Consider the following 14,442-nt stretch of genomic DNA (forward strand, 5'->3'; position numbering starts at 1 on the left):
TTATTATTTTAATTATTATTTATTTTATTTGAGATAATTTATGAAATTAGATTTTTTTTTCAATTCCATTCTCATTTAACTTTTTAATTTGTAAGATTTGTTCCTTATTATTTTAAGAAACTTGAAAAACAAAACATTAATAAGTTATTTTCCAGCTCATTTTTAATAATATAACCAAACACTGGAAAGTATTTTCCAACTTACTTTCCATAATACCACCAAACATCGAAAAATATTTTATTTTTCTAGAATTCATTTTTTTATTTCTAAAAAAAACTATTTTTCTATAAACAAACAGAAACTGAAAAACAAATACTAAGAAACTCCTTGGCACTCTCGAAATAAGTATCCACTCTTCAAGAAAAATTTCTTTTAGTGACAGAATGATCACCTCTCAACAAGGCTGTTTCTCTGCTATCATGCATGCGTGATGATTCATCATGACACAAACCGCCCAATCGTGTGATCCAGATTCATGCATCACCTTATTCACTGGCTTGTTGGGTGATGATTTCTGACAACACATTACAATAAAGAGCTCTCTGATTTTTTGAACCCTGTTTGACTTCGAAAAATTAAAATATTGCATTCCTGATGGTCCAAAGACACATGTCGCAATATTCAACTAAGATACCAATTTTAATTATCACGCAAGAGACAACCATGTTTTTTAAAATTCTTGAATATTTTTTTTAAAATTTAAATTAATATTTTTTATTGTTTTGATATATTAAAATTAGAATAAAAAAATAAAAAGTATATTATATTAATATATTTTTAAATAAATAACACTTTAAAAATTAAATTGTACTGTACTATCAAACATGATATTAATATTTACAAATAGAAAATGCTTTTCAAAATATTTTGGATTAAAAAAATAAGATTTTTAGATGATTTTAATTTAAAGATATCAATTATTTAAAAAAAAAACATTACTAAAAAAGTACTTTGCACAAATACAAGTAAGGCATCATCAAACACATCCTTCATGATGCAATATACTCTGATTTAAATTAATAAAGAAAATAGAAACAATTGCAATCATTTTCTATAACTAATTTGCATCGAAGTAGCAAAAACAGACCTGGAAACAGCAATTCAGCTATTTCCCTCAAAATGGTATTCTCATCTGCTATGTGGAAAGACAGAGACACCACGTGACAAAGTTAATCATTAAGCTTGCCAACCGTAATTGTCGCTAATTACAGTACCTACCAAGTTAATTAGCAACTCTTTTATGGGCAATTTCGTCCATAAATGCACTATATAATCACTCGAGACTGCTCACGCAAGCAGACCCTCACAAACTGAGCTTGAGAGAGTGCTCAGGGCTAAACAAAAGATGATCACTGCAGATGATTTCTACAAGGTCATGTGTGCAATGGTGCCTCTGTATTTTGCAATGCTGGTTGCGTATGGATCAGTGAAATGGTACAAGATATTCACACCAGAGCAGTGCTCAGGGATCAACAGATTTGTTGCTGTTTTTGCAGTCCCTGTGCTGTCTTTCCACTTCATCGCTCAAAACAATCCATACCAAATGGACACCAAGTTCATACTGGCTGATACTCTTTCGAAAGTCTTAGCCCTTGTTCTGCTCTCAGTGTGGGCTGTTTTCTTTAATGGAGAATTTGACTGGCTTATCACTCTCTTCTCAGTCGCTACTTTGCCTAACACACTTGTCATGGGCATTCCTTTGCTCAAGGCCATGTATGGAGATTTCACACAGAGCCTCATGGTGCAAGTGGTTGTTCTTCAATGTATAATATGGTATTGTGAACATATCCTAATCCCAGTTTTCCTTTTCTTTCTGTTTCCTGAGAAAATCTTTTGAGCCTCCTTTTGATGTTTCGTTGTGTACGTACGTAATCTTGCTGGGTTGGTCTATCGATTCCTTTTCCTTGCTGCTAACTCACCCCCCCTTCAAATCTTCATGCGGTGCCTACTCAGTGGCGCCATTTTAGTAGGAAAGACGCACCTGAAAAGTTTGAAAAAACACAAAAACCAAGCATCGGTGCCTCCTTACAAAAAGTAGATTCTATTAGTTACCTCAAAAGCATTTAAGGATCAAACAACATTCACATCTCTCGAAAATCTCGAAAAAGACAATTGAATATCATACCAGTTATAGTCCTACAGCATCATTTCTATATGAAAACTTGTCATGGTCAAAGTGATCATCAACTTAAAAAAGCTCTGGCCACCCAAGAATCAATCCTTGAACAACACTACTTAAAATTAGATGTACACTGATGGAAAAGACATGCACACATATGTAATCATAGTTATCGAGAAATTTACAACGTAATTTATGATTATATAGACACATACATACACATACAAGCATGTATATATTTCATGCAAAGAACAGTAATTAATCTTCAAGTAAATTTGGGTTTGCAGGTACACGCTTCTGCTCTTCCTCTTTGAATACAGAGCTGCAACCCTCCTAATCAAAGCCCAATTTCCCGGCCCCACAGCAGCCACCATTTCCAAAATCGAACTCGACGACGACGTCATCTCGCTCGACGGCAGGGATCCACTCCGCACAGAATCAGAAACAGACGGCAACGGACGCATACGAGTCCGCATCAGACGGTCCACATCTTCGGCTCCAGACTCCGCTCTATCATCCTCCATATGCCTCACTCCTAGACCATCAAACCTCTCCAACGCCGAAGTTTTCTCCGTTAACACCCCTGTACCACTGCACGAATACCATGGTTATAATGGTCATTTCAGTCATGGACCCAACAATGAGATTGTGCTATGTAATGGTGACTTGGGATTGGCATATCGGTCTGGAACGAGTCCGAGGTTGTCAGGATACGCGTCGTCTGATGCTTACTCACTTCAACCGACACCACGTGCGTCCAACTTTAACGAATTGGACCTAACTAATGCAACGAACACGCCTTTTTGGGTCCGATCTCCGGTCGCCGGTAAAATTTACCGGCAGCCATCTCCGGCGGTTCCTGAAGTCAAGCTAGTCTGGGGTGAGTCGCCAGTAATATGTCCAAATGGCGGCGGCAAAGATGTGCCAGGTTTGGCTAATGATCCACTCTCTATATCTTTCTGATCGAAGTCGTTTTTGTTGTTGAATTGGTAATATGGATCTTACAACTAACATAGAATATTGACCTGACAACAACCATAAAGATTCGCAAACGAGCACGTGATTAATTAAGGTAATGCTTGTTTACGTGGATAAGTCTTTTAAACATATTAATTTATACTTTTTATCTATACTATACAGTACAATTGACCTCTTAAATACAACCCCTTTTTATATATATATATATATATATATAGGATTTTACTCGAATTTTTCACTTTTTGAAAATAAAAGCGGTGATTGCATTTAACATATTACTCAAATTCTTAAGAGAAATTATTAAATACTCCCTGCATTATACTCCTTCATTTAATAAATATCTATGGCATTTACTTTGAATTTTTTTTTATAGTAAATCTCGTATTTATATAAAAAAGAAATATAATTCCAAATATATCAAATAATTTCTCAATTTTTAAATGCAATCATATATAATAATGTACACTCTATTTACTGATTTTTTTTTATTACAATTATAAGGACGAGACTGAACTCAGGGCTTGTTCTAACACATTTGGGGAAGAGAAATGTGAATCCAGAAAAAATTACAATCTAGTTGACACAAATATCTGCATCTTACTGGTAGATTAATCATTTTTTAGGCTGCGTTTGCATAGATGTTTTAATAAAATTTAATTTTTTTTGTTTAATTTTTTTAAATAGTTTGATATATTATTTTAAAAAAACTTCTAGTATTATTCCAACCACCATCAAACATAAATAAACAAAACCACCATCAAACATAAAACATAAATAGAAAAGCTGCCTGTGAAAATTTTATTTTAATATATTATTTTTTTAAAAAAAAACAACTTTATAAAAACATTTCAACTATTATTCCAACCACCGCTGCTGAGAAGCGGGCGGTGGCCCCTAGAAGGCTCCGACCTACCACCGGAAAAAGAAGAAAAGAAAGAAAAAGGTGCACAGTGGTCAATGAATTTCTAATGAATCAGCACCTCAATGGGTAGGCAGCATCATTAGGCCGAGGGCACGTGTGTGATGACAGAGGGGCTATTCGATTGCCTAACTACTTGGTCTTTCATAGTAGAGAATCTAATTATTCTAACACCAAATCCCATTAATTAAACAATTAAATCAGTAATTATCACAGAATCGTCATCAGCCAAACCTTTCAAGGTGGTGATCATATTCGTATATGTTCCATTGTCACAACACTACACTCGAAAACAAACTTGGAGTGACATTATTATTATTTTTTAAATCATGATGTCTGAATTAATTTACATGAATCTTAATTAATTTTTTAAAATTTTAAAATTAATGATTAGATAACTTTTCGATAATCTTGAAATTTGTGGCATTTAAACTAGTAACCTCTGAAAAGCAAATTTAGAACCTAATCAATTGAGTTAATCCTTTTAGAATTATATATTGAGTTTTGTTTGTCCAAAAATAATTTGGTTTAATAATAAGCAGTTGTTTAACATCCATCAATATATATAGTCAATAATAATAGAGAAAAAGAAAACAAGGTGTTGTAACCTCGGTATATTTTGGGCTCATTCTGATATAATTCTAATTTAAGACTTTGATGATGTTTGAAAGTGTGATAGCAGTTGCTTTTCAAAGTGATTTTTAATCGGAATACATCAAAATAATATTTTATCGTTATTTTTTAAAAATCATTTCTGATATTAGCACATCAAAATAATCTGAAAATACCAAAAGATATTAATTTGAAACAAAAAAAAATATCAAAAGTACTTTTAAAACACAAAAACAAACAAAATCTTCTAAGTTTGAGTTATTAAATAAATTAAAACAACATGTTCTCAAACAAAAGTTTTGAAGTTTATTCCTTTCCATCTTTAAACTTAGCATTTAAGTAATTCCTATGATATTAAAAAGAGAGAAGTGTTTGGAACATTGATAGATTTTATTTTTTAAGATGTTTTTTATTTAGAAATATATTATAATAATATTTTTTTTAATTTTTAAAATTATTTTTTTGATATTAATATATCAAAAATAAAATTGAATTTAAAAAAAAGCATTGTCAAATTACATCACCAAACACACTCGCAAAAAGAGCTAATTATCGATTTTGAAAAAAATACCATCAGTATAGAAATCTACAAGTGATAGAAAAATTACTCTAATTTATCGAGATGTGGTATACTATAGGTGAATATTTGCGACAAGAAATGAAAAGGATCACAGGATATGATTGTATTTCTTATATATATGTGTGTGTGTGTGTGTGTGTGTGTGTGTGGTTAATAAGGCAATGTTGGAGTTCCAAATTTCACAGCACATTGTTGTTTCTTCTTAATTTTGTGAATGTGCAATTGCACGGTAGTCTTTAAACCCATCTGTTATACATTAATGATATCGCAGGCAAGGAAATCAGCTTCAGAGACAGTTGTAAAATGCCAGCACCAGAGGAATCGAATTCGAAGGAATCAGTGAGCAACCAAGAAATGCCGCATGCCATTGTCATGATTAGACTTATACTTGTTGTGGTAGGGAGGAAGCTCTCTCGAAATCCAAATACATACTCGAGTGTCTTGGGGCTTCTCTGGTCTTTAGCCTCTTTCAAGTGAGTTTCTGATATCCTCTCTTTCCCAATTTTCTTCATCCTCGATAAACTTCGTTAAAAAATGGTTTTTATTGATAATTGATAAAGATTTCCGTGAAATGAGCAGATGGAATGTGGGAATGCCCAGCTTGGTGAAATATTCAATAAAAATAATTTCAGACGCAGGTCTTGGGATGGCCATGTTCAGTTTAGGTATATTGAACCCCTTATAACCACCAGCACTGTTGATCCAGTAATTTGCATGAAAATATTCAATAAAAATCGCAGGGTTGTTCATGGCTCTTCAGCCTCGGATAATTGTATGCGGCAAGAAAAGGGCAACAATGGCAATGGCAATCCGATTCATTTGTGGACCAATCGTAATGTCGACAACTTCGGTCGCTGTTGGAATGAGAGGAGTGCGGCTCCGTGCGGCCATAGTGCAGGTACGACACGACCATTCGTGGCTAATTAAGAATATTAGTTGACAGAATGCATCTGTTTTGTTGAGTATTCTCTTACACAGAGTTTGAAATACTGTTACCATACAATGCCAGGCAGCTCTTTCACAAGGGATTGTGCCATTCGTCTTTGCAAGGGAATACGGGTTGCATCCCGATATAATGAGTACAGGGTAAGTCAGGAAGCTAGACCTTCACATTGAGAAGAGATCCCAATTGAAGTTAATATATCTAGTAGTATATGGGAATTGAGCTTTCTGTATAGACCCAGATCCATGAATTTGAGGGGGAATTTAGATTTATTGTTTCTGATCACTGCTCAATTTTACCTTGGCGGTGTATTAACTGTGCTTCCACTTCTGCAGGGTAATCTTCGGCATGTTGGTTTCCTTGCCGGTAACCCTCATCTACTATATATTTCTAGGCCTGTGAGAATAAGGAAAGGTTAGGTAATCACCGACGTTGAAGAACATATATATGGAAGAAGGAAGTTTTCCACCTTCATATCGATCATATATAGGACAAAGTGATGTCATTACAGCATGCTAACCCGTAATGATGTTGGATCTGGTCATTATATAGCCTGCAATTGGCAAGATCAGTGGTACCTCTGAGAGCTGTAAGCGTTCCCGGGGACAGAGACTCGCAGAGGGTGGATATTCAGTAGCCAAAAATACACGGTTATATTAGATTGTCGTAAGAAAATATGTTAGGACATGAACATGGAGTATCTTCGTACATGGACTAGTGGTAGCCGAAAGGAAAAAAATGGATATCATTGCTTATCATGAAGGCAGGAGACTCGGATTTTCATGTTTAGAGTAGGTAAAGTTAATGGATCCCAGTATGTTTGACTCGATGAAAGATGAAAAGAGCCGAAGTTGTATCATTTCTGCTTTCTGTTATAGTGTCTCTTTTTTCCATGTTTGCAACAATCATAGCGAAACAGTTCTTGATTGTGACTTTTGCAGGGGAGAATTTTTATTTGAAACGAAGACCAGATTACCTTAAAATTGAAGTTTTCTAGACAGGAAAACGACTTATTTCTTTTCCTGTTGGCAACGTTGTAAAAGCAGAGAAACATACTAGATTTTATGAGCAGGTGTCGGATGACCCAATCATGTTTTACCCATTACCCATTTATGATCGATTTATTTTTTAAATAGATACACCTATTTTATATATATTAAAAGAAAAGCTAAAACACGTGGGTTTTTAATGTAATTCTATACATAAATTATTATGAATTCTATAATAAAATTATTATTTTACCTTAAGTGGAAAAAATTTAAGCCTTCGAGCTGAGATTTTTTGGTTTTTTTTTCTGACTTAATGGTCATTAAAAGATTGTTAGAAAATATATACATCTTTTTAATTTTTATAACACAGTAAAAATACTTTTTAATTTCTAGAGTCAACAAAATTTAGAACTGTTGATTAAGAACTTTCTTGATATTTTATAAGTTTTGTAACAGTAAACATACTTTTTTTCTCTAAGATTAAAAAACTTTTGAGCCGCTAAACAAGGGTGTTTCAAGTTTTTTCACTTTCCATATCCAGTAAAAGAGCGTTTTTAACCTTAAAAAAACAAAAAAAAAACCTTGTTTTTGGTGGTATTCTAGTATTTTTCACATGAGTATTTTGTATAATTAAGAGGGTCATGGGAGCGTTTTGATATTTTTCATGTTTTGTTTTTAATTTTTTTGATTGAAAAGCTAGTGGTATGTATTCCACACTAGCCAGCAAGGAGGCGTGTTTTCCTCATATTATGGTCAGGCCTTGCTATAGAAAAATGTGCATTAATTATTAATTATTAACAAAAACTAAAAAAAATGGTGTTTTTGTGCATCGAACACCTCACAAAAGCATTATTTATTGGAGTAATGTTTTTTTCTTCTTAATCTATGTTTTTCTTCTTCTTTAATTTTATCATTTAATGTTTGGTTTATTGAGGATTAAACTTTAAGATTTGTTGTGATTTGCTTTCTCTATGGTTGTCTTAATATCATAACCTAATTGATTCATTTTTTTAATTGATATTTTTTCAATTTCATCCTTTAATATCAATTTAATTAGAAATTAAACTTTCTGATTTGTTTTGGTTTGTTTTTTATGAGGTTATCTTAGTCTTATAACCCGGGTCACGGGTTTTGTGAGTTAACTCGGGTTGACCTAGATCATTTTAATATGTTTTTTTTTTTTAGATTGATTTTTTTTTAATTTCATTATTCAACAATGAGTTAATTAAGAATTGAACTTCATAATTTTTTTTTATTTGTTTTTTTATGGGGCTATCACAATTTAATAACTCAGGTTGTGAGTTTGACATGTTAACTGCGGTTGACTTAGGTTATTTTTTCAGTTTACTTTTTATGAGGTTATCTTGATCTCATGACCTGGGTTATGATTTTGGTGAATTAACTCAAGTTGAATATGGTCACTTTTTTGTATTTTTTTTAATTGATTTTTTTTAAAAAAATTTATCATTTAACATTGAATTAATTAAAAATTAAACTTCATAATTTGTTTCAATTTACCTTTTATGTTGTTATCCTGGTCTTATAACCCGGTTCATGGTTTGACGAGTTGACTTGGGTTGACTTGAATCATTTTTTTGGATCAATTTTTAATTATTATTTTTTCAATTTCATCCTTCAGTATTGAGTTGTTAGATAATTGAACTTCATATTTTGTTTCAATTTTCTTTATATAAGGTTATTATAGTCTCATGACCTGAGTCGTAGATTTAACAGGTAATCTAAGTCGATCCAATACGTTGCCGTCTTAGTCAACCCTTATATGATTTAAATATTTTCTACTAAAATAATATTATCAACACTTATATGTTTTTTTATTTTCAAAATAAATTTAATCTTACTCACAGTATAGTGTAGTACGAACCATGGACACTATAGTTTGTATTATTTTGACAGATCAAGGCCCCGTTTGTTTGCTGGAAAGTAGTTTCTTTTTGGAAAGTGAATTCCGGGGAAAGTGAATTCCGGGAAAGTATTTTCCGATGTTTGGTAGTATAATGGAAAGTAAGTTGGAAAACACTTTCCAGTGTTTGGTTATGTCATGGAAAATGAGCTGGAAAATAACTTATTAATGTTTTATTTTTTTCAAGTTTATTAAAATAATGAGGAACAAATCTTACAAATTAAAAAGTTGAATGAGAATGAAATTGAAAAAAAATATAATTTCATAAATTATCTCAAATAAAATAAATAATAATCAAAATAATAGAGATCAAATCTAAAAAATTAAAAAAAAAATAAAAGGTGAAGAAATTAAAATAATAATAATTAACATTTCATAAATTATTTCAAATAAAATAAGTAACAATCAAAAGAATGAGGACCAAATTTGATAGATAAAAAATTTCAATAAAAAATGATAAGGAAAAAGCAAATAGCAATTATAAAAATAAGGACCAAAATTAATATAAAAATTAAATTTTAAGAGATGGAATTGAAAAATAAATATTCAAAACAAATTATATATAGCAATCAAAAGTTTGAAGATCAAATTTGATATAATCAGCAAATAATGACATTTCTAAATTTTTCACAACTTCTGGAAAGTGTTTTCCGCCCAAATTTTCCAGGAAAACACTTTCCTGAAAACCAAGCCAAATTTTTCTTTGACTGAAAAGTGTTTTCCGTTGACCAACTTTTCTAATGGCAAACAAACACAGGAAAGTTTGGAAAGTGGTTTCCCGGAAATCACTTTTCGGAAAACAAACACAGCCAAAAGGGAAAACACTTTCCTGAAAACCAAACCAAATTCGAAAAGTGTTTTCGTTGACTGGAAAGTGTTTTCCGTTGACCGAAAAGTGTTTCCGTTGACCAACTTTCCTAATGACAAACAAACACAGGAAAGTTTGAAAAGTGGTTTTCCGGAAAGTGAATTCCGGGAAACAAATATGGCCCAAATGAACTTATCCCTAGGTTTTAGACATCCTCTGTGTCCAACTTTGACTCTAGTACAACGACATGTTTTTCTCAAATCAACCATGGCATATTATCAAACACTATTAATATATTATTTTAATCGTTTATAACATATTTATTCTATAACTGAATTGATTAATGCATGACGATAATTAGGTGAAAATCGCAGGTATGAACACCAGGGGCAGGGAGTGTCAATTTTTCAGTTATTTGACAAATAATCTGTTGTCTGTGTTTTCTTGATTTTTAAAAAGTCTTTTGCCCCGTACAACAAGAAAAGAAACTAGCATGGCAAGTGTACCTGACCTGTGGACTTGTCTCAGGTCCACACTTCTTACTTTTTTATAATAGAGCCTTTTATTATTCTTTTTATTTTTAATTTCATCATTATAAATTAATTTTTATATTTTTATTATACAATAAAATAAAAAAATTAATTTAACCTAATAAAATTCATATACCCGAACCAAGTAAAGAATTGAAACTTCATTGCATTCTATATTTTATGGATAAAAAGCCCAACTTATTACACTCCTAAAATGTTACCAAGGCACATAAAAAGGAAACAAAAAACGAGAAACGACATTTCTTTTCCAAAGACTGAGATGAAATCCTACAAGGCGACCTCCTTATTGAAAATCCAGCTAAACCTCGCGCTAAGTGGCTTCATCTTTTTAGCTTTCTCATCAGCTCGCTCCTGCAGCCTTCTAATCCTGGGGGCTAACCCGCACACGAAATCCTGTGCACGTCTTCCCTCACCCGTCAACCCCTCTAGCTTCTCCAATCTCCACCGTCCAATCAAGAACTCCAAAATATCCGCATAATCGTCAGCCGTGTAAACCCCAAGCCGCTGGGCCACGGATGAGAAGTGCTCAAAGAGATGTGGGTCCTGCCCATCGTGCATCAAGTGGGCTGGCATCGTGATTTTCTTACGCATCATGTCTCCTATAGCCAGCATTGCACCCGTGGGGTCCACCTCAAGGAGCTTCTCAACGATCTTAGAGTAAGCATTCTCGTGGCGTCTCTCGTCTGATGCAATGGTACCACAGATGCGCGCTAGCACCGGATCACCTCCCTCTTTAGCCAAGCGAGCCGTGTTGCCATGTGAGACAAAGGTGGCTCGCTCTTGAAATGACGTGTACACAAACCCCAAATAAGGGTTGTTTTCTGTCCCAGGATCCTACATGTTAAACATAGGCATTGACAATATAAAAAAAATATTTATTAATATAAATTCCAAACACACCCTTAAATTGTTTTATTTCCAAACACACCCTTGGATTGTTTTATATGACCGTTCGGGAGGGGGCACGAACACTAATCAAGCTACATTATTAGTGTGGAAAAAGAATTTAAAAAGTATAAATTAGGATTCCTTGTAGAAAGTGGATAAAGAAAATTCATTTGCTAATAAATTCTTATAATTGCATTCTAAAAAGAAAAATCTTACATATGCAATTTGAATGGTAACTTACCATGCCAGATCCGATCAGATACTGAACAGTCTTCTCAATCATTAGCATGTCAACCCGACCCGATAAATACAAATAAGATCTAAGCAAATCTCCATGCCGATTCTCCTCGGCAGTCCAGGCCCGGGTCCAAGTGGCCCATGGACTCAGGCTGGCCCCGGTCTCATCTCTAACACCATCGAGCGTGTTGATCATGGTTTGATACGTAGGCAAAGCATCCTCGGTGATCATGTCGCCAACCAACACCACAAAATACTCATCTGGAAGCCCATCCGTCCGATCACGTAGGGCCCTCACCTGATCAGTGAAATCAGAAAATGTTAACGAAGGGTCAGGCAAGAAGTTCTGGGGCTGCCAGCATTGGTCTACAGGTTTTAGAAGCGGTAAGACATTTTGCGTAGCCCAATTATCTAATGACTTGAATATTTCTATCTTCTCTGATGGCATTGAGTGTGTCTTTTGGTGCTTTAGTAGCTGTGGTGGAGCAGCCACGGCAACAGTGATAGACCGATCTGATGGTGGACGGAATCTGACGGTGGAAGACGGCGGTGAGAAGCGGTGGAGGATCATTTTCTGGCCATGTGTAGTGCATGAAAGTTGGTGGCCACTGAGGAAGTGTGAGACTTGCATGGTGACTACAGCTACTAGCAAGCCTTGCGGCGTAGATATTATTAGCGAGGAAGTGGAACGCCATCTATCATGAACTGTGGCAACATATATATATTTAAGCTTTCTTGAGATGAAATAATGGTAATACCCTTGAGAAAGATCCGGAGCGCCACTGGAAAAGAGGGGTTTGAAAGGGAGAGTCAGTGGGGGTAGAAAAGTCTTTTCGGAATGGCTGTTTACAAAACAAGGGGTGCAGTGGTTTTCATGAGGTCACAGAAAATCGGAGGAGATTGTAAAGCTGTGGGGGTGAATAAAGTAGACACGTTTCTATGGGAAAAAACAGAGATTCTGCTGTGAAATTTGGTTGTTAGTTTAACCAAACATAGCCAAGTGGTACTTTGATTTCGGATAATTTTGTCAGTTTTTTAAGTGTTAATCGCATGCATTTCTACAAGCTGGTGGACGACCGTTTGGGTTGCAACATGGGGGTGTTTAGGTAATTGATTGAGATTGTTTTTTGAAATGTTTTTTTTTTTAGAAATATATTAAAATAATATATTTTTTTATTTTTTTAAATTTATTTTTAATATTAAAATAATTCAAAAATAATTTTTACAAAAATAGATTCTTGGAATATAATTATAGGGTTCAGTTAAAAAAGGGTTCCATTTTTATGTTTTTGCTACTCAGGATGCACATTTTTCTACACTTTTGTCCTAATTTTGTTTTTCAAATGTTATAATTCAATCATAAAACTTTATTTCTCTTACATTTTTTTATATTCAGCGAGAATAATATATATATATATATATATTAAATTAATTATTCTTTAATTTTTTATATAGTCACATAAAATTAATTATAAATTATTTTTTTATTTCTTTGTTGAAGATTGTTTTACAAGACATGACATGTTTTAATTGAAAAAATCATGTTTCTATTAAAAAAAACAATTTTTTTTGGTCAAATTAGAAGAGGGATGATTCGCGCACGACCTTTGTTTTTAGAGGTTAGGACTTGGGAGCACGTGCCTGGCATTGGAAGGCTAGAAGAGCGCGACATGGCCGATCTTTCAGACCCATGCGTGGATGTGTTTTATTCACTTGCCTCTTTTTTTATTTATTATTATTATTATACTATTATTATCAACTTGTTTTAAGTTCTGTTGTGCTGCAATTAGTAGTGTGTTTTGTAGTCTCAAAATATATCTTGATGGAATAATTACTTGGTAGGCATGAATAATAGAAAGTTATACAAAGCTCATTTGAAAATATTGTCATCTAATCTGCAACATGTTGTCAAGCAAGGGAGTGTAATGGATTATCTGATAACAATTATTTTGGAAATTTGTTAGTAGAATTCAAGGTAGCCAAGTATCACAGCAAGGGAGAAATTTGCATTGCTAGCTGATATTTAAGAAAAAAGCTATTTTAGGATTTGGATGATAGAGTTGATCAATTATTTACAAAATATAGCATATAATTGAATTTTTTTTATTAATGTGGGTGTCCGGGCCAGCTTATATGCACCTCGACTAATTCCACAGACCATGAAGTTAACGACCATGTAAACCTCCAGTGGCCATCAATTAGCAGCCATAGGACGGCTCGAACTTGAGACCCAAGGGGAGCAAACTCCTTATTCTTAATCTCTTACCATTGGGCTACCTAGCATTACTAGATGGTTGATAATTGAAATTTCTTAACAAGGATGGTGCTAGCTATGGAATGATTATAATAATCATTATGAACTTTATTGTATTTTAATTAATATTGTTCATGGATGACATTAAACTTTATAATCTGTAATACTTTTTTTTTTTCTTCACAACTGTCCTCTCTTTTTTTCTTTAGGCCTCTCCCCAGCAAACTCTCATTTTATTCCATAGGATTAGTTAAAAAATCTATTCCACTATGATTATTAGTATGTGCTTCAAAACTATATATCGAGTTCCTATTACTCAAAAAAAATATTAATTGCTATCAATTTAATTTACTTGAAACCTCACTTTGCAAAGCTTTAGCAAACCAATTTTTTATCTTTTATGGAATTGCTCATGTATTCTTCAACCCAGTCAATTTTGATAGCATTGCTAATAACCCGTGCATCAAAAGTTTTAGCAACAAATATTTTCTCTAAAAAACCCTTTTCTTTCAATGTATCAATTGAGGATGCAACAATGTTTTTTTATCTGAATAACAATTGGAATAAATCTTTTTATATCTTATTTTATTTTTCAAACTATGTGAATCTAGTGGATTTTCACTCCTTGAAACATCCAACTCAA

The 14,442-nt window shown here is 33.3% G+C and overlaps 2 protein-coding genes across 2 annotated transcripts; one reads left to right on the plus strand and one right to left on the minus strand.

The window, feature by feature from the left end:
• The first annotated feature begins 1,286 nt into the window (after positions 1–1,286).
• LOC7492445 (auxin efflux carrier component 6) lies at positions 1,287–7,010 on the plus strand. Its single transcript, XM_024600587.2, has 7 exons — positions 1,287–1,773; positions 2,407–3,047; positions 5,480–5,681; positions 5,788–5,873; positions 5,949–6,106; positions 6,218–6,294; positions 6,487–7,010. Exons 1-7 carry the CDS (start codon positions 1,346–1,348, stop codon positions 6,551–6,553), a joined length of 1,659 nt encoding a protein of 552 aa, XP_024456355.1. The 5' UTR covers positions 1,287–1,345; the 3' UTR covers positions 6,554–7,010.
• A 3,535-nt stretch (positions 7,011–10,545) lies between these two features.
• On the minus strand, positions 10,546–12,252 carry LOC7469201 (stearoyl-[acyl-carrier-protein] 9-desaturase 6, chloroplastic). Its single transcript, XM_002307442.4, has 2 exons — positions 11,550–12,252; positions 10,546–11,254 (listed from the first exon to the last, which is right to left on the minus strand). The coding sequence occupies exons 1-2, from the start codon at positions 12,174–12,176 to the stop codon at positions 10,688–10,690; spliced, it is 1,194 nt and encodes a 397-aa protein (XP_002307478.2). The 5' UTR covers positions 12,177–12,252; the 3' UTR covers positions 10,546–10,687.
• Positions 12,253–14,442: the final 2,190 nt, after the last annotated feature.

Source organism: Populus trichocarpa, chromosome 5 (genome assembly GCF_000002775.5).
Source record: "Populus trichocarpa isolate Nisqually-1 chromosome 5, P.trichocarpa_v4.1, whole genome shotgun sequence".
NCBI classification, from domain to species: domain Eukaryota; kingdom Viridiplantae; phylum Streptophyta; class Magnoliopsida; order Malpighiales; family Salicaceae; genus Populus; species Populus trichocarpa.

What these genes read in the sequence shown, in the direction of transcription:
- LOC7492445 (XM_024600587.2), top strand. Translation starts at nt 1,346, where the DNA reads ATGATCACTGCAGATGATTTCTACAAGGTCATGTGTGCAATGGTGCCT. An exon ending in GATGGCCATGTTCAGTTTAG is followed by an intron (nt 5,874 to 5,948) that starts GTATATTGAACC and finishes TAAAAATCGCAG; the next exon opens with GGTTGTTCATGGCTCTTCAG. An exon ending in CCCGATATAATGAGTACAGG is followed by an intron (nt 6,295 to 6,486) that starts GTAAGTCAGGAA and finishes CCACTTCTGCAG; the next exon opens with GGTAATCTTCGGCATGTTGG.
- LOC7469201 (XM_002307442.4), bottom strand. Translation starts at nt 12,176, where the DNA reads ATGCAAGTCTCACACTTCCTCAGTGGCCACCAACTTTCATGCACTACA. An exon ending in ATCTGATCGGATCTGGCATG is followed by an intron (nt 11,255 to 11,549) that starts GTAAGTTACCAT and finishes TTTAACATGTAG; the next exon opens with GATCCTGGGACAGAAAACAA.